At 53.4% G+C, this 24067-nt stretch overlaps 2 protein-coding genes across 4 annotated transcripts; both read right to left on the bottom strand.

Moving 5' to 3' along the window:
- Positions 1–333: 333 nt before the first annotated feature.
- SEPTIN3 (septin 3) lies at positions 334–13121 on the bottom strand. Of its 3 annotated transcripts, none has more exons than XM_075078462.1 (10): positions 12892–13121; positions 7396–7587; positions 7018–7146; positions 6203–6284; positions 5689–5826; positions 5208–5325; positions 4666–4761; positions 2486–2582; positions 1954–2005; positions 334–714 (listed from the first exon to the last, which is right to left on the bottom strand). In XM_075078462.1, exons 1-10 carry the CDS (start codon positions 12899–12901, stop codon positions 579–581), a joined length of 1050 nt encoding a protein of 349 aa, XP_074934563.1. In that variant the 5' UTR covers positions 12902–13121; the 3' UTR covers positions 334–578. The 3 variants fall into 3 exon arrangements, with proteins under 3 accessions (XP_074934563.1, XP_074934570.1, XP_074934557.1); XM_075078469.1 differs by having other exon boundaries at positions 2486–2585; positions 13009–13098; XM_075078456.1 differs by having other exon boundaries at positions 2486–2585; positions 12892–13043.
- Positions 13122–16276: 3155 nt separating this feature from the next.
- On the bottom strand, positions 16277–23779 carry SMIM45 (small integral membrane protein 45). Its single transcript, XM_075090998.1, has 3 exons — positions 23487–23779; positions 20560–20635; positions 16277–19817 (listed from the first exon to the last, which is right to left on the bottom strand). The coding sequence occupies exon 3, from the start codon at positions 19813–19815 to the stop codon at positions 19609–19611; it is 207 nt and encodes a 68-aa protein (XP_074947099.1). The 5' UTR covers positions 19816–19817; positions 20560–20635; positions 23487–23779; the 3' UTR covers positions 16277–19608.
- Between the last annotated feature and the right edge of the window lie 288 nt (positions 23780–24067).

Below are 24067 nucleotides of genomic sequence, written 5' to 3'. Positions count from 1 at the left end.
CCTCGGAAGCCACAGCAAGAAATGGGGATAAAATGCTGGGCCACCACGCCCTCACACCCACCAGCTGCCTCCCACCCACTAAGGGCCCAAGAGAAATCTCTACTGCCATCACTTGAAGATGATGCCTGCACCAACCCCACCATCTCTCCTTGAGTCTCTCTTTGCCATGTCTCCAAGTGATAAAACCAGGACCACAGCCTGCCCCACACCTCCCACCTCCGAAGCCCTCCTGCCCCCCCCCGAAATCCTGCCCCCTCATCCCTATTTCCCCCACGCAGGACACACAGCTGAGACACAGAAACAAGAGAAAGGAAGATGACAGACAGTCCGCTGTGCAAAAAACAAACCGAGAATAAGGACACTCTGGGAAGGACTGGGGAGATGCCTTTGGTCGGTCTCCGGCACATAGGTAGGCACACACACAGAGGCACTCACTCACGCTCACGTCCTCTCACGCACACGGAGGATGTACCACATGCTTCAGAGACAGGCCCACGGTAGGGTCAAGGGTAGCAGGGGTGGGTTGTCATATCCAGAGACACCAGGTGACAGCGGGGGTGGGAGTGGGGGGGTGTCATTCACAGGTTACTTTCGTGGTTTTCCTCTGTCTCGACAGTCATGGGGGGCAGCCCTCCATTGTCATTCAGACGCTTGGCCCTGTAGGTCTCATAGTGGATGTTGTGGGTCACTTCTTTTAGGTCCTGAAGGTGGGTCCTGCAGGGGGCAAAGTGAAGATGGGGTTGGAAAGAGGATACAATAACCAATATCAGCGCAGTCAGTATTAATCTTCTGATGATCATTTTATTCCCCGATATAAATGGAAGATTTATTCAGTCAGTCTGGCTAAAGAGCATACCCTCTTTCTGCATGGATGGCATCGGTGCCATCACACACAACTGAAAGCTGGAGCATCAGCATTCAAGAACACATACACAGGATGCAGGATATGGGCTGAAATCCCTGGCTGTGCTTGCCAGTGTCCTGCCCCTCTCACACCTGTGCCAGTGGGATGGCTACTGGCTGTAATGGTGTGTTAGAGCAGACATGGGCTTATCTCATTTGAAGCAGTGGTAACATGAGGAAACACCAGGAGAGTGTATCAGGTCCACTGCAGGCCATAACCTGCAAAACACTGCTATGAGCATCGTCCCTAACCTCCACAGTAAGCCTGTGGGCTTGGATTGCTATGTGCTTTTTGATGATCACTTGGTTAGCATGTTTTTACTGGAAGACTTAGGGAAAGCATACCTGCTGCAGAAGGTATCACAGAACAAAAAGAGGGCAGTAAGGTGATGTCAAAGCATTGTACCTGGTCAAGTGTCTCAATACCACCCACAGGTGGAATGAGCCACAGGGCTCTGGCTTTGAAGTGTGTTTCCCTTATTTTCTTATTTTTGGTGTTGTTTTAAAACCGTATTGTATTTATAGGGAACAGAGGTGACCCTGGATCTGCAGCTGTTCTACAGAATTTGGGGCAGATATCACTTCATGAAACAGAGTAGAAATAAGAGAGGACAATGAAAGCTGAATTAAATATGGAGCTTTTCACTTCCAGGTCATATGTCCAGCCCATCCCTCACCGTGGTAGAACACATGGTCTAGGATGTGGTAGTGGCCTCTTTCTCACTGACTCTGGCCCAGACCTGTTGTCAGCAACAGAAGTTGTTGCAACCTAATATCCTTAATGGCATGTAAGGGGGGTGCTAGTGCCCTGCTTTTGTCCAGGCGTCCACCTCATACATGAAAACTAGCTCCTACTTGACATAGAGGTCCTGTCACTAAGAGAGGCAGTAGAGTATCTATCCTTAATTCAATCCAACCCTACCCCACATAAGCTTTCACTGCCTGGAATGTAATTTATTTTCCTTTCCATAGGGGCTCTTTTGCTCTAAGAGGGTGTCAGGAAGACTCCCTGCTCATCAAGAGCAAACTGGGACATGACCATGGCCTTACCTGATGACAAAATCTCGAAGTAGGGCAAATTCACAGTGAGTGAGGTTTTCCACTGAAAAGAAAGCAAGCAATTGTTACATTTGATTTTTTTCAACAATCCCTTTGTGGTTACAGAGCATGGGAAGGTCGCTGCCATGGGGCAGGTTCCAGGTGGGCAGAGCCTGCATACTTCAGAAAGGACAGACAGTTGTCTGAATGCCACATTGTGAGGCATTGAGGAGACACGCTAAGCAGTGCTGAGCAGTCACATGTGAATTTTCATTTGAAAATCAAGGCAGCCTGAGGAGCTCAGCTTCACGCACCATGGTATTTGGAGTGGATCCAGCTTTTGCCAGTTGATGGTAGCGGAACCGCATTGACCATGGCAGTTCCCTCCCAGCAGAGCTATTTAAGAGTTCTCCTCTTGCGTGGTTTCAAAAAGTTTATCACAAAAGGGGTGGGAAAGTAGCCATGGGACATGTTATCTGAACCCTTGTCTACTACTGGGGCCTGCAGAGATACTTTCAGCTCCCCAAAGCAATGGGTTTTTTACCTTCAATGATTCCCCAAGGTGTTTTCCTGCCCAGGACTCTCTTGCCATTCACTTGGTACTCCTTGTCGCTGCCCACTACTGCGAAGGGCATGCTTTCCTGCTGGGAAGACACGTGTGGAGAGACCTATTGAACTCATTCCAGAGAGCAGCACCATCACTGTTCCCCATCCATCTTTCCTCCTCTCAGCTCATCAAACACACGGCCTTCTCCAAGGGAAAAGGTTCTCCAGAGCAACACTTCACTGGCTGTCCTCTTCACCCATCAGCGCTGCCCCTAGCATTTTGGGCCCTTGCTTTACAGGTGTCCTTGCACCCTCCGAGCTTAGTGAGTAGCTTGCAGCAGTGCCAAGGACTCTGGAGCAGAGCTTTTCTGCACCCATCTCCAGCATTTCTGAAGAGGGGGATGACCAGAGAACAAGTACCTTGGCATAACCAGGCCTGGCCAGTAACTGGCCCCAGAGGGTCTGCCAGGGCTGCTCATATGCATAGTTTGCAGTGAGTATTTCTCGCCAAGTTTGTAGTTCACCAGAAGAAGGAGAGGACTCAAAATAATCCTCCCCAACAAGACACATGAACTTTCAACAGGTTTAGTGGCTGAAATGGCTGTACTGAAGAAGGCCAGAAATGGGGCAGGGGTGCAGCTTTCCTGGGAAGTGGGACAGTAGGTAAGGCTACTGGGGACCCAGATATCTCTAAGCACACGGAGAACCCGTCTGCTTCCAGAGCATGGGGTTCAGGAATCCTGCTATCCATAAGGTTGTGCAGATGTTCATAGATTTACTCCGCTTTGTAGATGTCCCTGGGCCTGGGAAGGGATTGCAATTACAACAGGAATGGAGATTAAAAAGCAGCTTATTTCCTATATGTGAGACTATCCAAACTGAGGGCAATGATGCTGAAGTACAGAACAAAATGTGGCGCCCTCCTCAAAACCAGTTAACAGTTTGGAGAAGAATGAAAACCCATCTAGTCTTCTCCAGAATCTGTGATGTATTGCCAAATGGGAAATGATTAATTAAGAAGGAGAAGGTGGGGATTTCTGTTGGGGCTGTGACAGCTGGGGGAGTTGAAAAGGCAAGTGTCAGGCTGCAATGCAAGACTCCTGGAGTTTCTTGAGGACTGCCACAGAGGCCAATCTGTTTTCATTAATGGCCTAGCCACAAAAATGATGAGTGGGATAATTAAATGCACTAGCATCACAAGGCCAAGAGGTGTTGCCAGTACAAAGGCAGACTGGGTTATTATCTGGGAAGATACAATTTTGAGGCACAAAGAGCAGCATTTAGGGAGTAACATCAAGAATTTCTGCTATGACTTCGGAGCTCATGAACAAGCAGTGACTGAAGGAGCAGAAAGGCCCCACGTGCTAGTCAGTCACAAGATGACTGCAAGCCACCAGTGTGATGCAATTGTTGAAAAAGCACAGGGACTTAGCAGTTCAGATCTCAGAAGAGAAGGGGAGCATGGGGTACCAGCAGCAGTGGTAGAAAATAAAATCAAACTGGAGTAGGCACAGAAAAAAGTGACTAGGAGCATGGACCGCTGAGGAATGGGAAGTTCATCCAAAGGAGCTTGTCTCCTTTAGCTGACCAGAAGGTCAGCAAAAGGTAACATTGTTCTCTATGTCTTGCACAGTGGAGGGGACCACTGGGTAGGAGAACTGCTTGAGTCAGTGTTGGCACAAGAACACAGATACAATCCTGGGTACAACCTGGCCATGAACAAACACAAGCTGGAAATTAGGAGGCTGTTTCTAGTGCTTTGAGGAGGGAAGGATGGGACAAGCCTTCTCACAGGGGCTGGGGGAACACAGAACTGACTGCTTTTCTGGTTGAGCTTGGTCAGCAGTTGAGAGGTCTCATGGGGCAGTTGTTTGGGACAGAGGCTGGACATCAGCCACCCACCAGGCCCCTTTGGTCTTTAACAGTGGCCCAGTAAAGCATTCAGCAAGAAGAGGTGAGACATAGTCCTTCCTCACTCAGCCTTCATAGCACCCTGTAGTAATGACAGGGACAGATTAAGCTGGGAAGGAGGAATGACCATCCCTTACATCCATTGCATCTTTCATGCAGGGACCATGAAGTACGTAAAACCTTCTAGCAACACATGTCTGTTTTACACTCATTAAATATGACCAGCTGTCATCCCCCCTTCCCATCCCACAATAAAATGTTTCCTACCCTGATTTTGTCGTTCTCTGTTTTATCCTCCAAGTCCTCATCAAATTCTTTCTGGGGGTAAAACTCGATCCCATTTACTTCTAGCTCTTTGCGCACCTGGGTAGAGACACATTTTGGAGCACAAAGCAACACAAACCTGAAGGGAAGTTGGGTGGGATGGCGAGACAAACACATCTAGGACATTCTTTCAGTGGGCAAAGGCTGGAGGGATTGTACCCAGGGAAGTGTGCAGCAAAGTGAGGACACATGGCAGCAGTGATGAGTCTTTCTTCCCCAACCCCGGTTACTTGTCTGGCTCTGCAGTTCCCATGACAGGGCATAACATGAGATATCACAGGGGTACACACTTTTCTTCCTCCTCTAACAGATGCCCTCAGAGCGGTAAACAGCTGCATCTTCAGGACACACCCACCAACCCAGCATTGGACTCTGTGCATGCTCTGGGGACCGCACTGCAATCCCAGGGAGAACCATACGGTTCATTTCTTCCACCTCCAAGCCAGGGCAGGGAAGGATCCCATCCAGGAAAAGGAGATACTCACTCTTTGTTTGAATTCGATCTTCTCCTCCAAGGTCATGGTGTCGGCCTTGGCGATAACTGGGATGATGTTCACTACCTTGCTGAGATGTTTCATGAACTCCAGGTCCAAAGGCCGCAGGCTGCAGCCCAAGAGGAAACAACATGGAAGGGGTCACTTTACCCTCCTCGCCTTTCATCTTAGTGACTCTCCCAGCATCAGGACATCAATGAAGTCTCCCTTGTACATACCCCACTTGCTGCCACCATGCTTTCACCTCCTTCTTCCCATCCATCCTGCCCTCTCCCCAAAAATACAGTGGCATTTCTCCTGCCCTTGTTATCCCAGACCCTTTCAAGCCTCACAGCACCCAAAGTTAAGCTGAACAGTGGCCAGCCCCCCAGGCAGGACCCCTGGGTCCCTGGCTGAGACAGAGCAGTGCACAGTATATATCTCACGCAGAGGCACCAAGGGCTCGAGGAAGGACAAAGGACTGTGTACGTACGAGTGGCCTGTGGGGGAGATGAAGTAGAGGCAGCAGTGCACTCGTGTGTCTGGAATTCGTTTCTTCCTTGCAATATTCACCTCCTCTTTCAAAAATTTTTCATATTGCTCGTTGATGTATTTCTCAATAGGCTCCCAGCTGTTAAGGTGGGAGAGAGATATGAATAGACAGGTAAAAAATCTCCTCATGTTCCTGCCTACAGTGTTCCTGCCTCTCACAGCAGCAAAGTGGATCAGGCGTAAAAAATATCCACCGTAAGTATCTCGCCAGCAGCAGAGGCGTTTAAGAGTTTCTGCAACTAAGCACAGAAATAGGCACTTGCCATGCATTGTGTGCCTACCCCTGAGCATGCACACAGACCAATGGTGCTCACAATTCCATGTCCCCATTACCAGCCCCCAAAGTGCAATAGGATCCCAGCTACTTTCCAGGCCAAGTAGATGAGAGTCACTCCATGTACCATCTTAACTCCATCACTTTCTGGGCCACAAGGCCTTGATCATGTAAAACTCACCAGTTCTCATTGTTGATCTGGTCCCCAAATCCTGGGGTGTCGATCACTGTCAGCTTCATTTTGACACCACCTTCTTCAATGACTGGAAAAGAAATTGCAAACAATCATATGCCTGCCTGGGAACCTGCTCCATCATGAAACATCTCTCTGTGCCCTACAAGGGAACAAGAGCACTCTGCCCTCATTCCTGCCCAGCAAGCATGACCAGGCCAGGCTGTGTCATGCCTCAACAGTTGTGACCCCCACTTGCATTTCTGACCTCATATTTTGGTAACCTCTGCACCAAAGCCGCCTTATAGCACTCTGCCACAGGAAAATGGATTTGTGCTCAGTCTGTGGCCCAAAAGTAGTATCTACGTTACACAACTTGTTCTCCCCTCCAGTGCTTCATCCTGAATCTGAGATGATGCTCATTACTCTGCACCACTGTAGAAGCTGTGCTGATGCTTTGCCACACGGGGATGTGCTTTACCAGGCTTGGGATGGGACCCACCAATGCAATTTGTATAGATTATTAAGTGTCTGCATGTGGCAATGACTTACAGCAAGACTTAATCCACACACGCAGACTAATGTCTGGGCAGAAGAAATACCTATAACTCTTTTTCTATCCCTCACTTTGCTTAAACAACATTGCTGTTTAAGGAAAGCCTTGACTGGGTCTGAAGCCATCTAAAACTGGCACTCATCCTTTAGCTTCCCATGGAGAAAGGGCTGCCTAATACCAAAGACCTGTTTGCATAGACTACTGGGGTCTTCTGCAAGACTGTGCTGAAGCGTCAGTATTGAGTCCACCCCAGAAACCTGGCTCTTACCATGCCCAATGGCTTTGATCTCCACTGTCTTGGGGATCTTCTCCTCCCGGTTCCAGCCTGAAGATTTGCGGCTCACCTGGGATTTGAAGAGCGTGTTCACCAACGTCGACTTTCCCAGTCCACTCTGACCTGAGGATTGCAAAGAGGAAGCTCATGACATCTGCCACAGCCCAGCGATGACAGCAAGCCCAGGGGATGGAGCCAGGCTGGCAGGGGAAGGGGCTGTAGGTAGCTCCTTGCCTTGTGCAGGCTCTCCTTTCCCCCAGAGCAAGCACTGTCTGCTCCCTCATGTCCTCCCTGCTAGGCTTGCTCTCCCACCTGGCCTCATAGGACAATCCCTGGCCATGGTTCCCAGTACCTCAGCTGGTCCCTGCCTACCTACAACCATGATGTTGAAGTCAAAACCTGTCTTCATGGTCTTCTTGCGCATCTGCTCAATGATGGTGTCAATACCGATGTAGCCCAGCAAGTTGGCGTTAATGCCCATGGGTTTCATCGGTACGACTGGTTTTTGTCGCGGCTCTGGGACCAGCTCAGACATGGCTGCTTCGTTTTTGCTCTCCACTGGCCCTGCATGGAGAGAAATATTGAAAAATCATCACTGAGGTGTAATGAGGCCCTCCCTGCTGATCTGTCATAGGGGATGAGGGCAACTTTGAGCATCCATTTCAGGGGCTACTGAGGATGACTGAATGGCAAGGTTTCAGCAGTGAGGCTTTTCATGGAGGAACATCTAGTTCTCTAGCACACTCTTCTATGTATCATTCTAGATGAGGAGGTGGAGAAGTGGGGTTTGCTGAGTGTGCAACATTGATGGCTACCTCCAAACTGCAGAACCACACCCAGTGAAGCTGGCTGGGCTCCTAATCAGGTGCCCAAAGCTCTGTGTGTGTATCCTCATTTTTGCCTCCCAGTTCTCACCAGGATCACTGGTGTTTTGCCTCTCCAAGTTCAGCATGAAAATTGTGATGGAACAGACTTTCAAAAATTATCATGTGTGAAGTCCCAGCATTGAAACAGAGTTTGGGATTTACCGTGAGGACTTGCAATCTTGGTCCTTGCCAGGGGCAGCTGTGTTAACTGGCTGTGCTCTGCAGGCTGAGTTCCTCAGAGGAAGGCAGTGGTGGAAGTGCAAAGCATGGCCACAACCTCAGTGCTTGCTCCCGCCCACAGATCAATGGTTTTTGTCATGCTCAAGAAACTAATCATCAGGATCAATAAACTAATCATCTGTACCTTTCCCTCCTCACCTCCCCCTCCTCACTTCTTTTACGTAAAACAAACAGGCAAAAAGAAAGGCCTGGTGGGCTTTCTGGCCTCCCTGACTCTTTTTCAGGTGATGGCACACACTGCTTGGGGTGGGCCTCATCCATTTATCTCTGTCTCTTGTCTCCTTAGTGAGCAGCTCCCACCTGCTGGGAGGAAGCTGGAGGCTGGGAGAGGAAAGGGCATGGAAGAAAAGCTGTAATTGGTGGGGAAGAGAGCTGTGAGGTACGAATCTAGAAAAGAAGAAGAAGGGGATGGAATTCAAATACCCTTCATATACAAACCAGCTGCAAAGTAGAGCCTCTCCCACTCTAATTGCTTGACTCCCCCATGCTTTGTCTCATTAGGTGGTTATTTTTCCAGGACAAGGACAGCATGTGTTTTTACTTGGTAAGCACTCCACTTGTTTTGGATGCCATTTCAGTTCAAGTATCTCACACTAAATTATCCCTTTCCCTCATTTTGGTGGAGTTTTTTGCTCCTCTCAGCAGAACCTGCTGGCTATAGAGGAGCACATGAGCAGCAGGGCAGGTGACTGCTATTTGGTGGGTGATACATGCGTCTTGGAGAGGAAGATGACTCAGAGGTCATCTGGCTGGGGACACTGATGGCACCAGTATGGGGTCCCTGTGACAGCTCAGCCAGGTCAGGCAGAGGCAGGGGTTGGGGAGGGGTCAGAGAGATTTTGTTCAAGGACAAAGTTAGGCTGCAACAGGCTGCATGGCTGGCTGGTGACCCTGCCTAGCATTCCCCTATCAAAGCTCCTATGCAGACACAAAAGGCTGCTCTACACAGTGCAAAAATTACATTTTATATATAAGCTTTAACATCCCACTATCGTATGCTGGGTGTGGACTTTGCAGAAAGGCCACCCTTGGCAAGGAGAAGAGTGCCTCCACCCAGATCCTTTTATACCGCTTGGGAAGTCTTTTATGTTAAAACAGGAGAAGGGATCTTCCCTCCATGTAAGGGGACAGCAGCGCAGCCACCCATGCACAGCACCATAGGTAACATCCAAAAGGTCTTGGCTTCATACCACCTCTGTCCTGCCTTACCCACAGGGAAGATGTCTGTCAGAGGATGGCCCCCCCATCCTGCTCTTCCCCACGAAAGCAAGGGCACTCTGAACTATCATCATCCTCTCCTGAAGCAGCAGGCAGCACCCTGGGGGGACCAGAGCACAAGATGGACCATTGGCTTGAGCCAGGCTGGCAATTTGGAGCACCTCATACTGCTGGGCAGCAGCCTACCGAGCCGAGTGCTTCTCGGCTGCAATCTGGTCTTACGCCCGTCACAGCTAGTCTGTGCCTTTCCTGCTGACAAAGCATCCCCTGGGGCTCCTGTTGTCTTTTTCCAGCTTTCTCAAAGCTGCTGCCAGCCAGGAAAGCCCATCTCTCTGGCACAGTACGCAGGGCCAAGCCAGCCGGCTCTCCTGCACCTTGCTCTTCACTCGTCCTCTCCTGGGCTGCCCCATGACACCTGTACCATAGTCATGTGGCTGTGCCATGCCCCATATCCTGCTGCAGCACCCTCCAGCGTGCACCCCACACAGCCCTGCTGGGGTCCCACCTACCACAGAGAGAGGGAGAAGAGCGAGTAAGACAGGGAATGATGAGGAGATGTGGGGCAAGGGGCTGTGGCCCCAGTGAGGCACCTGGCTACTGCAGTAATGGGGGCAAATAAACCCTGGAGGTGGACAGGGAACAGGTTGAGGTGGGAAGAAAGCCCAGCTGAGCAACTGCATGGGATGCCTGCAGGACCTGGGCCATGATCCCTTTGCTGCCTGGGCAGTAGCTTGTCCTCAGGTAGTCTGTTGCCCTCTCCTTTATTCCTTCAACTCCTTGTTCTTACACAGGGAGGAGGAAGGAGTGAAGTTGCTGGCAGCCAACCACAGGGCTCACTAACAGGTTTATAACACATCCCTCAGTCTCACTGAGGGATGCTTTGCTCAGAGCCAGCAAATGTTGCTAACTCTGTTGTGGGCATCGCAATACATGGCCACCTTTTTGCAGGCTTCACTGCTGGAGCCAGGAGCTTGCAGTGGCTGTAGCAGATATTCAGAGTCAGGTTCCTCAGCACCTATAAAAAACCCTGCGACCAGGAGAAAAGGTCTCCAGAAGCCTTCTCAAACATTGCCTGGATTTCATATCAGTGATGTCACCCTGGGCATTTTCATTTTGGACATTCAAGGTCTCGGGGTAGACAGCTTCCCATTCTCCTTTCAGCCACTTGCCTTCCTCTCTATGTGGGGTGCCTTCCCATACAGCCTCAGGAAAGAAAGCCCCCATTTTGCAAAGAGGTACCCTAGGGCCCAGCTTCTGCACTCAGTTTTCCACCTCTGACTCCCACAGAAGAATCCAAGGAGCCAGCTGAGGAACAGCCTGCCAGGGAGGTCAGGGTGTGCAAAACCAGAGCCAGAGCTATGAGAGGTACCTTGAGAAATGACACATGTCCACCTGGTCTCCTGGGAACAGCTCTGTTTTACGTGCAGTAATACTAATGCTGGTATGAAGCCTCATTAGTGCTCTGACTGACTGGTCAAGGGGAAGCATTATGCATCCTAGGCACATCCCGTAGCCCCTCCAGCTGTCCCCTGTAATGAAAACATGATAGGGTGCTATGGCCAGCACAGCTGATAATGACTAAAGGGTTACCCAAGGTTAACCATTTACATCCGCTGTTTGCATTGCCACCCTTTTCCCTGCTGCTCTGTTCTGTGTGCTAAGTGAAGCTTATTTAAGAGGGCAGTTGCTGGTGATACCTCTGCTTCTAGGTCTCTGGTGGGGGGTGGCCTGGACTGGACTGCTGGGGGATAATCTCTGGCTCACAGGAGATGCTCCACTCGGCTCTGGAGCGGGGAGAGGTGCAGCGTCTGGGGCCGGGGCAGCCACGGTCAGAAGGGCAACGGGTGCCCAGAGAGGTCCCAGAAGTCCCAGCTGGCTCCTGTTTCTGACAGTCACCGATCCACTCCAAAACCTCTCGCTGGAAGGCTGGCATATGTGGCCAGCAGCAGACACCACTACTGCAGCTGACCCTTCATGTCTGCCTGCCTCTGATGTTTGCAGCAGCTAGCTGGGGACAGAAGTGGCCCTGCAGGTCCCTTAGGGGCTCAGGTAGTGCAGACTAGCATCTACTCTGTCCTGATAACCCAGATACAGTCGCATCCCCTCCCCCTGCCTTCCGTCCTTTGTCTGAGTGGCAAGAGGGAGGGAGGGCTGCAAACAGTCGCTCACCACAACCCAGCTTCCAGCAAGGAAAGGCTATTTAACCCCCACATAACACATGGACGGCCTTACTGCGGCTCTTCTCCTGTGCAGCAGGAGGCTGTCCCGCTCTGGCTGGAGGCAGCGATCCACACATGCATCTCACCCCATCTCCTTCCACCCAAGTGGCCCCGGACCCATGATTCCCACTCCCTGCAGACATGGAATGGGGAGGAGGGATGGCTTCAGAGCCTGAAGGTGGCTGGCATGAGCGGGCCCTCGGTGGGTGACACCAGGTCCCTAGGAAGGAAAGCAAACAGCTGCTCAGTAGCACAGCCTCCCAAGGTCTTGCAGGCATTAGGATCTGCTCCTTGCTTCAGCTCTGCAGAGATCCAAAGATCCCTGTAAGAATCCCTCCACTGAAAAAATCCCTTTCCCCCTCAGTTTCTGTGACGACCCCAGGGCATTTCTCCAAGCTGTGCAGGGCAAAGGCAGAGCCCTGCCGGATGCACCACCTGACCTCAGAGTGCAGACCAGAGCCATTCTTACCAGATCTTTTTGCCTGGCCTGAGGATCACTGGGCATTTTGAGTGAAGCAGGGAAACTCATCCCAGCCCTTTGGGCTGCTGCAGCCCTCCCGGCAGCAACCTTCCTTCCCCTCAGTGCTCTGCAGAGGGCTTGAGCAGGATCCCGGCTTTGCCGGGGCTGCAGTGAAATCTAGGGCAGTGTGTGCCGAAGCCTCTCTGGAGATGAAGGAGCTGGAGGTGAAGGGGCTGGGCACATCCCCAGCCTAGCCACCGCAGGGTTAGATGCTCGCTTCAGCCCTGACCGTACCCTCAGTGCTGCTCCCCAGCTGTGCAGTCCTTACCCTATACCCTAGCTCACTGCCTGGGCGGCACATCAGTATCGCAAAGTGAGAGAATGCTGAGCACCCCTGGACTAGGGTACCCCTGCCACCGCAGCTGCCTGTCCCCCTGCCTGCCTGCCCACCGGTGCCGGGGCTCCCTGCCCGCCTGCTGACTCCTGCGCAGATGCCCAGGGAGCAGCACAGGACGTCCCCACTGGCCCCACAGTGACTGCCTGTCACTGGCAAGGGACAAGCCAGTCACCGAACAGCTTGTGGGCTTTCCCCAGCTCTGGACCAGCTGGGATTACCTCTTTCTTTCAGAGCAGCCCCTGGCGCTAGCTACTTCCCATCAGCACCACAACCAGCCCGACTGCCACCGAAAGGAAAAAAAGAGGAAAGACAAAGCCTGGCCCGATTCCCCCCGCTGCCATTTGGGATTATTTCTCCCCCGTGCCCAGAGCTGGGCAGCATGGGGGCACAGCAGAGGATGCCTGCACAAAAAGCCCTGGCGGCATCCCTCTGGCATCGCCCAGCCCTGCCAAGCCCAAAGCATCCTACCTTTGAACATGAAGCTTCCTTTGTCTCTGAATCCTCGCCCAAGGGGGTGGGTCTCCCCCCACTTTTCTAGCCTGACGCTGACGCAGGGTGGTGGGCTACAAGGCTCTCCGCTTTTACCTCTCTCTTTCTTTCCTGTGTCCTCTTCTCCCCCCCTCTCCTTCCCCTCCTTCTCCAGTGGCTATTTCAGCGGAGCGGGGATGCTGGTGCTGCTCCTGCTGCCATCGTCATGTGACCTGAATATTAAACATCGCCGCAAGATCTCCCCCCGCGCACCCTCCCCCAGCTCCATCCCAGGCCCCCAGATCCATCCCAGGCCCCCACCAGCCTCCCCGCCTGGGTGGGCACAGCTGCAGGGATGGAGGGGCCGCCACCGATGGGGCCCCATGTCCCACAGGGCCCCCCCTCATACACCCGCACCCCTCCTCCCTCCGCAGACCGCACGGACCTTTTCTTGCCCCTTTCCCTCCCAATTTCCCAGTGGTTTCAGCATCTCTGCTTATTTAGGGAGGGGGATATTTAACCCTTTGTGGCTTCACTCCAGTGGAGATGAGAAAGGGCGCTCTCTCCCACTAGATATTTATTGGGTTCAGGGCACTGCAAGGCCTTTTTCTGCTTTCCCAGAGGGAGGAAACTGGGAACGTTTTGGCTCATCAAAAGTGATTTGCCCTTCAGCTCCATTTGTGGAGGCGTGAGAAACCTTTTCTCCTCCGGCACCGCAATTCCTGGCTGTCAGCCCACAGTGCAGAGGCAGAGCGAGCGCCGTTCTCTCTGTGTGTGTGTGCATGTGTACACACATGTGTGCATGCGTGTGCATGTTTGTGCCTGCATGTGGGGAGCAGGGTGAGGTGTCATGCGTGGGCCACCTTGGGGTACGCAAGTCACATCCCTACTTGCCCCAGCAGGCGTCTGTGCCTGTTGGTGCCTGCCTGCATGTGTCTGGTGGATGTGCCCATGCCTGGAAAGCTGTACAGATGCCCCTGACTGCCGGTGCCTTTGGAGGGGATGCCCCTTCTTCCCTCTGCATTTCCTTCTCCTACGGTTGTGAGCCCCCGCCCCGTTGCACACCATGGCCCCACCACGCTGTGCTGGGGCATGAACATCTGGAACTGCTCTGACCCTCTGACATCTTTTCAGGGCCATCCCCATGTGTCCCTCCACCATGCGGCAGCCCCCCGGATGGGGGTCAGGCTGCAGGGCACATAGCAGACATGGCAAGGGTTTTGGGCACCTCTTTTTGCAGTGTCCTGGGGCAAAAAGGAACCTGCACCCACTGTGGGTTACAGTCACTGTTGGCACTGAAAGGTTACCTAGGCTAGACTGAGCAGTCCGAGAAGCCAGCTGTGTTGGGACAGACTGACAGACAGGCATCCCAGCACCCACAACAGTTCCTGATGTGGCACCCACTTCCACCTGTTTCCCTGCCGGGTGCTGGACTCACCGACACATGGGTTCACCTCCCACCCACCTTTGCCCACCCACTCCCAGTGTGAACAAAGCAGGGGGAAGCCCCTGACCTCCCTCATGTCCCCCATTCTCCCCCACATCCCCCCACGGCTCCCAAAGGGCCCAGCCCCACGCGAGCTCCATGGCACCACCGAGAGACCCCTCGGTGCCTCCCTCCCCCCTGCCCAGCCCATCCCAGCAGCAGAGACCCACCGGACCGTGGTGGGGAGCGGGGCACCCCCATCTTCACCACCGCAGTGGCCTCGGCCCTGCCAGGGCTACCACGTCGCTGAGGCCCCTCGGCCACCATGGGCCAGGGGCGAGGGGAGCCAGGGGTGGTGGGGGCCGGGACCCGCAGCTGCTGCCAGGGTGGGGCCCCACCGCCCCCGCCGGCCCGGTGCAGGGTGACCGAGAGGCAGCTCCGCTTCGTGGGGCTGGCAGGAGCACCGAGGGGGCCATCCCGCCGCGGCAGGGGGCCTGGGATGCGGCTGGGGCTGGTGAGGCCGCTGGGGGTGGGCAGGCAGCTGTGGTGAGGGGCGACGTCCTCCTCCATGGTGGGCAGCGGTGGGCTGGAAGCAGAGGTGCGAGGGTGGGGTCAGGCGGTGCCACGCCACTCCGGGGGGCCAAGGCCTTCCTTGCTGCTGGGGCCACGGCGTCCTGGGGTGCAGCGCTTCCCGGAGCCGCTGTCGTCCATGGGCCCAAGCCCCTGCTGGCAGCCCTGCCGGGCCGACCAGCCCACCTCCGGCCAGGACAATGGGGCGCTTGTAGCCTGCCCAGCATGCTCCCACGCATGGTGCCGCGGCCGCTCCTGCCCTCTGCCCCAGCGCCTTCCCGGCCCCCGCTGCCGGCAGCCCCTTGCCATGGGCAGCCCCACAGCCACGGGCAGCCCCACGCTGCGGCCCACTGCCCCACTCCCATGGTGGGAGGTGAAGGAGCGGTGTGGACCTACCAGGTCAGGCCTGTGCCACCTGCTCCTGACGACAATGAGTGCAATTTTAAAAAATAATTAAAATCTCTGAATTTTTGAAATGTTTTCCCTTCCTCTCTTCTTTTTCTCCCCTCAAAGGCGGATTCCAGTTCAGCAATTTTTACCCCACTGAAGAAGTTCAGTGTTTGCTTGTCAGGTGTTCATCGAGGTTGATGCTTCTTTCCCTTATTCTGATTTTCTTTTGCTTCCTTGTTATTTTGATTGTTACTTAATTTTGCCGGCTTTGGGGCATTTTCAGTGTCAAGAGGGCGTCCGTTACAGGGAGTCAGCCTGCTGTTCTACATCTTCCTCACTATAACACAGACTTTGATGGGCAACATCATAACCAAAGAGGAAAGGAAAAAAAGGTGTTTTGGTGGGGAGAGATGAGGATATGCATGGTTTGATGGGCAAACAGGAGCAAAGAGGAGGAGAGCCAGGCACCCATAGCACCTGCAGCATGGCAGGGGTGGTGCTCGCCTGCCTTCACATGGCCAGGGCTGAGGGGTGGAGGGGCAACCACCATGCCATGACCCACAGCAAGCCATGGGGAGTGCTAGGAGAAGGCAGGGCTCAGGGTGGTGTAACTTCTCTGCTTCTTTAAAGACAAAGAGACAGAGAAGGTGGAAAAGGCTAGCCTGACGCTGTGCAGTATTTCTAGCACTAAGTATCTTCTCTGATGCTTTATGCAGTTTAATTCAGTATCTGTGACTACTTCCCTCTCCCCTGAGGTCTCTCTGGCTGCACAGGTCCCGCAGGGGAAAAACAGTCTCAGTTTTCAGGCAGCGTTTGCCTTTGGCTTAATTATTCCCAGATAGCCCCGCAGCATAGCGGGCACAGAAACCAGGTGGATGAAGACCTACCCTGCTGTAAAGGAAACTTCGCTGCAGACTGGTCCTGGTCTTTGCTGCCCTCCCTGAGCTGGAGGGAGGCAGTTCCCAGGGGGAACAACAAGAAAGTAAAGTGTCAGCCACGTGGTTGGTCACACACTTTTATTCCACTGGGGAGGGCTTTGACACTGTTGGCAATAAAGTGCTTTGTACTTGTGGAAAATAACCTGGCTTAATACGGATTGTGTCAGGACTAAACAGCACAAAAAATAAGCCAGAGGAGATGAATAACAAGTTTCTCTCTAGTCCAACCCTGACCTGTTTGTCATCTTGTTTTTGCTCAGTTTCTGCAGCGAGTCGTGGGCAGAGCAGAGGTGAAAACAGGCAGGACAATGTGCAGAGAAGGACACGGAGGAGGGGAGAGGGGATCCCCTGTGGGGAGCCCCATTGCACCACGGATGCCAGCTGGCCAAGAGCCAGGGTGACAGACTCAGCCTTTCGTTTTTTACCAGGCTGGTGGTTTTCCCTCTTCTCTTTTGACTCAGAAGGTGAAAGTGGATTTGGAGGAGGTGCAATGGCAGAGCAGCCTGCACTGGTGCAAGCCGTGAGGATCAGGGTCCCTTTCCAACAGGGACAGTTTAACCTGTCCCTGACAGCTCCAAGTCCCTCACCTCCAGTACAGAGTTTTTTATCGCTACCCCGTGGCTCAGTTGGGGTCCATTTGCAGTGCAGTCCCAACTGTGAGGGAGTTGAGGCAAGGAAGCAGGTTTCCAAGCTGGTGCTTGGAGATATGGCTGTGTTGTGCTGGAGGGTGGGGGATGTGAGCCATGCAGGTGAAGGTGGCATATCAGAACATGCAGCTCAGCCCTGTGGCATTTCCCTTTTGCAGCCTCAAATCACCAAGTCACAAAAATACATGGGATTTACCTGTTTCAGGTTGTGGTTTGAGCCTTTTCTTGCCAGAGCAAGAGTAACTTTGGACACAGGAGTAATCCTGCTCACTACATTTCCCTGCCAAGCGAGACTCTCCAGTCAGGGTACTCGGATCACAACCTCTGGTTTTTGGCTGAATGGAAGGACTCAAATTGTCCTCTGGCTGAATGTCCTGGTTTCAGCTGGGATAGAGTTAATTTTCTTTCTAGTAGCTGGTATAGTGCTGTGTTTTGCATTTAGTATGAGAATAATGTTGATAACACACTTGTTGCTACATAGTGCTTACACTAATCAAGGACTTTTTCAGCCTCTCATGCTCTGCCAGGTGCACAAGAAGCTGGGAGGGGAGGCGGCACAGCCAAGACAGCTGATTGAAACTGGCCAAAGAGATATCCCAAACCATATGATGTCATGCTCAGTATAGTAACTGTGGGGAGTTGGCTTGGGGGGCAGTGATCGCAGCTCAGGGACTGGCGGGGCATTGGTCAGTGGATGAACAGTCGCATAATTTTTTTTTCCCTGGGTTTTGCTTCTCTCTCCTGTTTTCCTTTTCATTACAATGTTTTTTTAATTATTATTATTATATTTTATTTTAATTATTAAACTGTTCTTATCCGAACCCATGAATTTTCTTACTTTTCCCTTCCGATTCTCTCCCCCATCCCAGTGGGGAGGCGGGGTGAGCAAGCAGCTGTGTAGTATTTAGCTACCTGCCAGCTTAAACCACAACACTGAAACAGAGCCAGAAAGCTCCTGCCAGTGTGCCTGGTTTTGTTTGTGGAAGGTAATGGTGGTCCAATTGCAATCTGGATGGATGAAATGTCCCAAAAAGACGCAGGATATTTACAGGATGTTCTGACCCATTCCTTCCTCAGCTAAAACCCTTAGAGCTAAAAATTAACTTTAATCCCCAGAGAATTACCAATGGAGCATGACTCACTCAAAACAACCCACTGCGCTCTCCTCTCTTTGGGAACGGAGGAGAAAACCTCCCCTGACAGGTTCACAGGAGAGGCTGAGTGACACAAGCCCATATGGGATCTGTGGCAGATTTGGGCATCCAGGCCAAGGAACTCCTGCTGCCCAAAGGAGCCACTGGGGACTACGGCACAGAGCCGGCACCCCAGGAGCACACTGTGGGGTGGTGGCAGCCAGTTGACATCCCCTGGGATGTGCAGGAGTGGGGCACACAGGACCCCGCTGCATCCAGGGGACTCACAGGTAGCACTGCTGCACCTACTGCATCCAACGGGTGGGTATTGGGGTGGGAGAAGAGGTGAGGAGAGGTTCTTGACACAACCATGGGTTCAGAGCTCCCCCAAACCTCCCTCTACACACTGGACATTGCACTGGGCTGGCAGGAAGGGAGAAGATGCGAATGTCTGTCTTAGCCCCAGCATCATGCCTTCATACAGCGCTTAAGCAGCCGATCAGCCCCAGGACAGTGCAGAAAATGCAGATAGCCTATAAACATGGGATTTTGTGCCAGAGCCACATAATACGGCTTGGGTCCAGAAAGCAGAGGTGGTGCAACAGGCCCATTTCACCAGCAGGCTAAGTGTCCCTTCTGAGAGACATGCAGGGAAAGGAGGTTGAGGGATGCTTCACAGCTTTCATTGGGATGACATTTAAGAGAGAGCCCAGCCATGCCATAGGACTCTGGAGTGCAGGGGACTGAACAAGTGCAAGCTACCTCCCAGTCTATCCCATCTCACTCTGCGGCAGAGGAGCAGAAGGTCAGGCAGATCGCAAGAGGCTTATGTGATAAGTCTAGCAGCACCCCTTCATGGAGAGCTGCAGAATATTCTCAGCTTGACACAGAACTTGGACAAACCTCTTTACTAAAGATCTTTAATTTGAATGTAGTGCATCTGGAATAGATGGATGGGTAGATGAGTGTTCTCCATCTCCCAAACTGACACAGAAAAGTAGTGTGCCTTTAGCGGGAATAAAGGCATTCAGTCTTTGGGGCTTGCTGAGCCCTTAGCCCCTCTGCACAGAGCTTCAGCAAGCTTACCATCCCAGCACCAAGGGTGGGTGCTGGGAAGAGCACAGCTGAAGCAATGATCTGGGCTGAAATCCGATTTATTTCCCCCAGAATACCTCCTGGATTTAAACAGTCTGAGTTAGATTTAACCCAGAGACTAGGAGTAAAAGGCTCTGCATCCCTTTGCAAGCCTGGTATCCCTGCAGAGACCTTTCTTACTGAAGGTCACATCAAGATGCCAGGAAGCTCAAACTCAAGTGATTAACAAGGGACCCTTCATTTGAGTGATTAATCAGTCTCGGCCATGGGGAGGAGCAGAAGTCCTTGGCTGGGTAAAGGGCACTGAGCGCATGGGAAGCCCCAAGTCTACGGTGCCACACAAACCTTGCCTAAGAAGCAAAGGGGCAGAAAGGTGAGTGGTAAGTACAAGACCCAGATCAGCAAAGAGCCAAGTGATGATCAGCCCTGCTTGTGCAGGGCAGGACTGTCATCCCTACCAAGGCTTCTGGACTGCTGCCCAGCCAGGAGAGGCTCTTCTGGACTCGATGGGCAGTGTGTCAGACCTCAGGCACCCCGAAGGCCAGGTTGTCCCGAATCATCAGTGTCTTCCGAAGGTCTCGTTCCATGATCGGCCTCTGTGTTCGCCACTTATGAGCCTCCTGGAGTCCTGGCTCAAAGTAGTAAATGCAAGCTCCAAAGCCCACCAGGATGAGAATGGAGATCATCAGATACACTGGCACAAACCAATCCAAGAAGTGGGGCATGGCTGTCAGAGAAAAGGGGAGAAGCCTCATGCAGTGGGAGCACCCAAAAGCCACTTCCACCAGGCTTCATTATGAGACATTGGTCTCATCAGCAGTGCTCAGCCCCTCCATGCCCCTCCTCACAGTCCCGCTGCACCCTGTTTCGTGCTTGGTTGCACCCCAAGTCACCTCAGCCTTCGGGACAGGGCAATCCCTGTGGCTCATCATTGGGACCCCCTCACTGAGCAGCACTCCTGCTCCCTCCCCACAGAGTGGGGTGAGCCTGCATGCCCCCAACCCTGCTGCCAGTGATAAAAGATAGGCAGCAGGGCCCTGGCTAAGCCGAGCTCCCACTTTGGGGTAAATACAGCTGCTTCTCTTCTCCCACTTTGGGGAAAATCTGCTGCCCCTTCCCCTGACACTCTGTGACCTCTTTGAATTCCCAGTCTGAGCTGGTCTAACTCGGCGCTGAGCCCTCCCTTGCTGCACCCTATTTAGCATCCTGCTTTGCCAGGTTTGGGGACATTGTGTCTCTTGGTTGAGCACTGGTCTCTGCCTTACCTGGCCTGGGCTTGCACCAGTTTCCTACATGCTCCCAAGCCTCCCTAGGCTTCTCCCCAGCGATGACTTCCTTGGTAGGTATTGCTGCCTATGACATTTATGAGTTCTGCTGCAGGATCATTTTGAGCCAGGTCTCCAGTTTGCCAGCTGCTGTGCACCAGATCCCCACCCTGCATCAGTTGCTGGGCAGTGGGAGCCACTTACCGGGAGCGGCTGGTCTGCCTTGCCGGGAGCCCCTCACCACCCAGGCACGAGATGCCGAGTCCAGAGCAGCACCGCCCTGGGGAACACAAACAACACGCCGCATGATCGCAGTCAACCCAGGGCTGAAAATGAACAAGCAGGAAGGAGCAAATATCTCCCTGCCAGCTGTCAAGGCTGAAGCTTTCTGGAGGGGCAGACAGATGGGGTCCCAGCTCCATAACCTGCTGGTGTCCTTGCCCACTCCCTCCCCACCATTACGACCCTGCTGATGCCATGCTGAGGGCATACACCCATTCAAAAGCTGGCAATGGCCCCATGTTTCTGCCCATCCCTTATCACCATCCTTTGGGAGGGAGGGAGCAACCCACATTGCAACCTACAGCAGTGCCCAATTTGTGCACAACTACAGCCTCCCCTGGGTGCCAGGGCTGCTGGTTTTTGCATGGTGAGAATGCTGTTTGTCACAGGCTTTGGTGGATTAAACCAGGGACCCTCAGGCTTGGGAAAGCACAACGGTCCTGGGTTCAGGCACAAAAAGCGGTCCTGGTTGGAGGCTTTCCAAAATGCTCACCCCTTGGTGGGGGTGATGAAATGCCCCTTGACTTTAGCAAGGACAGGGTTAGAGCAGAGCTGCACCCATGTCGAGCTCCTGCTTTTCCAGACACCTGAAAGCTGCCACCTGCAACTGTCCCCTGAGTCGCCCCTCTGCTAATAACCATGTGTCCCTGGCCTCCCTTGCACGGGCAGTTAGGGTAGGTTGGGGATAGCTCTGAGCATCTCCATCCTCCTCCCCGCTTCTGGCCCATAGGCTGCTGCCCTTTCCCACACTGGAGGCTGGGCTTTTTTGAGTTTTTTTTTTTAATACCACATCCATCAGTTGATTCCAATGTGCCGAGCAGCATTTATCTGCTGGATGCCTCTGGCAACAGGAGAGCCTGTCCCTGCCTGCTCACCCAAGACTAGTGGCAAGAAGCATGATGTTCATCTCTTCCCTCTGAATAACACCTTTTTTTGTCACAGGGTCAGATCTGAAATGAGCTGCAACTCTTGTTAACATAAGCAAGAAACTGCCAGCATTGGAGAAAATGCCTGATTTCCTCCCATTTATTGGCATGGATGTTGCTAATTATCTGTTCTCCTTGCATGACAGGGGAGACCGCTGGATTTTGCCTCCTCCTACCATGCATTTTGGCTTTCAGCAGTCTTTTGTTTTGCTACTCTCAGTGCTGCTCCTACCATTGCTGAATCCTGGAGGACTTTTTCTGTCTCCCTCTCAATGATTTGCACCTCCCTTTTGCCAGGCCCCAGCTCCACCTCATCATGAGCAACAGGACCAGGCAGCACAGCATAAGCCACCATTTGGCCAGGAGCAAAGGGGTAGTCTGGGCACTGCTCCTGCCTCTTCATGGCTGCCTCTGCCTTCCTCAGGAGGCATAACCCATAATTTGGGAGGGAAAACCCCTTGTCCCAGCCTGCAATAACGCTGCAGACATATTGTGGGGAGCAGGGATCCTGCTGTGGGGTTTCCCTCGCTCAACTTGTCCTGAGGGATCGCATCAGGAATTAGGCACAAACCCCCTCCCTGACAGGAGTTGGGTCTGAGGTCTGGGTTTGGCCTGAGGTCCCTCAGCACAGCTTTCCAACATGGTCTGCAAAAGTAGCTCCTGTGTACCCCCTGCACTCCTCAGCCACTGCCACAGCCAGGCTGGGGGGCCAAGGCTGCTGCAAACCCCTTCTCCAGAGGTGCCCCAGCAGCTGATACCAGTCCCCAGCTGGCAGCAGCAATGAACAGGGTTAGGGAGTTTGGGGAGGTGACTATGTCTTGGACTCCCCGGGGCAATGGGAGGAAAGCCAGCAACCTCATTTCCTTCCCTGATCATCTGCTTTCCAAACCTGGGAGTGAAGCTGCCATCCAAAAACCACCACAATAAAAAGCGGCCCTACAGACTTCCCAGTTTATTCTTCCTGTGTGACTAGCAGAGCCAACATTTCCCAGCTCCTCACCAGCAACCTATTCTTTGGTCTACTTGCTATGCAGCCCTCACCTCGTGCTGTGTCCCCCCACCGCTTGCCTATCCCTGCCCCCCCAGTAAAGGGTCCTCACCATTGCCAGGCTGAGTGCCAGGCGAGGTGTCAGAATTGACCCCCCAGCATCCACAGGGCTGGACTGACAAAGCACTTGCTCTCATGAGGTGGGTGAGCAGATTTTGGCTGCAAATGCTAGAAAGAGGGAGTTTCATTCAAAGATGTCAGCTTTCCAGAGCAGCTCTGCAGATACGAAATGTGCCTTAACCCTTGCTGGACTGGTTGATTTCAGCACCCTGTTTTGCAGTGGGACATTCATTTTCCCCCAAAGACATGAAAGTGTCCCATGTCTTTCAGCTAAGGCAGCATCTCATAGAGGTAAGCTGACTGACCTTTTATAAACCCACGCTATACATGTCACTCCAGCCACTCTCCTTCAATGTCACCCTTGAATCTCTCGTGCTGCCTCCTGCTGCCCCCCAAGGTGCCATGGGTGCACTTGCAATGGGCACCCCAGGGGACACACTGCAAGTGACACGGCAGAAACTGCTTGGGGAGGCCAGAAGTGGAGAGAGGGGGTTTGCAGGAGACACGGACATGCAGTGGTGACCGGGCAGGGGATGAGTGAGGCAGGAGTGGAGCCTGTGCAGAGTGCCGGGACACAGGTGACTTTGGGCACAAAACCCTCCCGTGTGCACAGTCAGGAGCATAAACTAGATTGCAGAGTTACCAGTCACAGGCTCACCCCAACCACAGAAGATTCCCCCCGGACTGGGCACTCCAGGGAAGCTTGCAGCTTGGGGCAGGGAGTTGCGGATGGCTGGGGACCCAGACACAAACCCGCTCCCATGCACTGCATCCCCAACAACCACCTGCCACCTGCCCTGCAACATGCCACCTACCTCCTTCCACGGGCGCAGGGTGATGGGATGAAGCTGCTCCCTCCAGCATCTGTTGGGACCTGTCCAGGATGAGTCAGGCTCCTTTCCCAGCCAGGCAGTGTCAGGGAGAAGGGACCCCACTCTGGGAGAGCAGGGTGACAGCGAGAGGCGACAGGCGCGGGGCGGGAGGGAGGGATGGCAGGAGCAGCCGCGCCTGGCAGGAGCGTGCAGGGATGACACGCAGCCAGCAGTGCGGCCTCATTTCCCACCGGGGCTCCTGGGGGCTTCCCCCATAGCCTCCCTGGCAGAATCAGCCCCCCTCCAGCCTCCCCAGGGCACTCCACCACCAGCCTCCCCCACAAAGGAGGGACCATCTGCAACCAATTGCATCCCTGCGCAGGGGGGGCATTTTAGCAGCAGTCGTTATGGCAACGGGCCTCCGGAGCTCACCCGCACATGGTACCCAGGCAAGAGCCACGGGAGAGGCAGCCAAAGGATGCTCTTCCTCCTCCTGCATCATCCGCAGTGCCGAAGGACCTGCTCTTCACCGGGCTAAGAAAGGAGAATGGGGCTGGGGAGGAGGAGAAATGCTGGGGGAGACG

The sequence above is a fragment of the Phalacrocorax aristotelis genome, chromosome 1 (genome assembly GCF_949628215.1).
Source record: "Phalacrocorax aristotelis chromosome 1, bGulAri2.1, whole genome shotgun sequence".
NCBI lineage: Eukaryota > Metazoa > Chordata > Aves > Suliformes > Phalacrocoracidae > Phalacrocorax > Phalacrocorax aristotelis.
Note: the sequence above shows the minus strand (reverse complement) of the source record. Positions and strands in the feature narration are given on the sequence as shown.

Bases quoted from the DNA above. Each gene is read 5' to 3' on its own strand.
- SMIM45 (XM_075090998.1), bottom strand. From the start codon at position 19,815: ATGCCCCACTTCTTGGATTGGTTTGTGCCAGTGTATCTGATGATCTCC.
- SEPTIN3 (XM_075078456.1), bottom strand. The intron at 5,827-6,202 runs GTGAGTTTTACA...CCACCTTAACAG, and splicing joins CAGATCAACAATGAGAACTG to CTGGGAGCCTATTGAGAAAT. The intron at 715-1,953 runs GTAAGGCCATGG...TGCCCCCTGCAG, and splicing joins CTTCGAGATTTTGTCATCAG to GACCCACCTTCAGGACCTAA.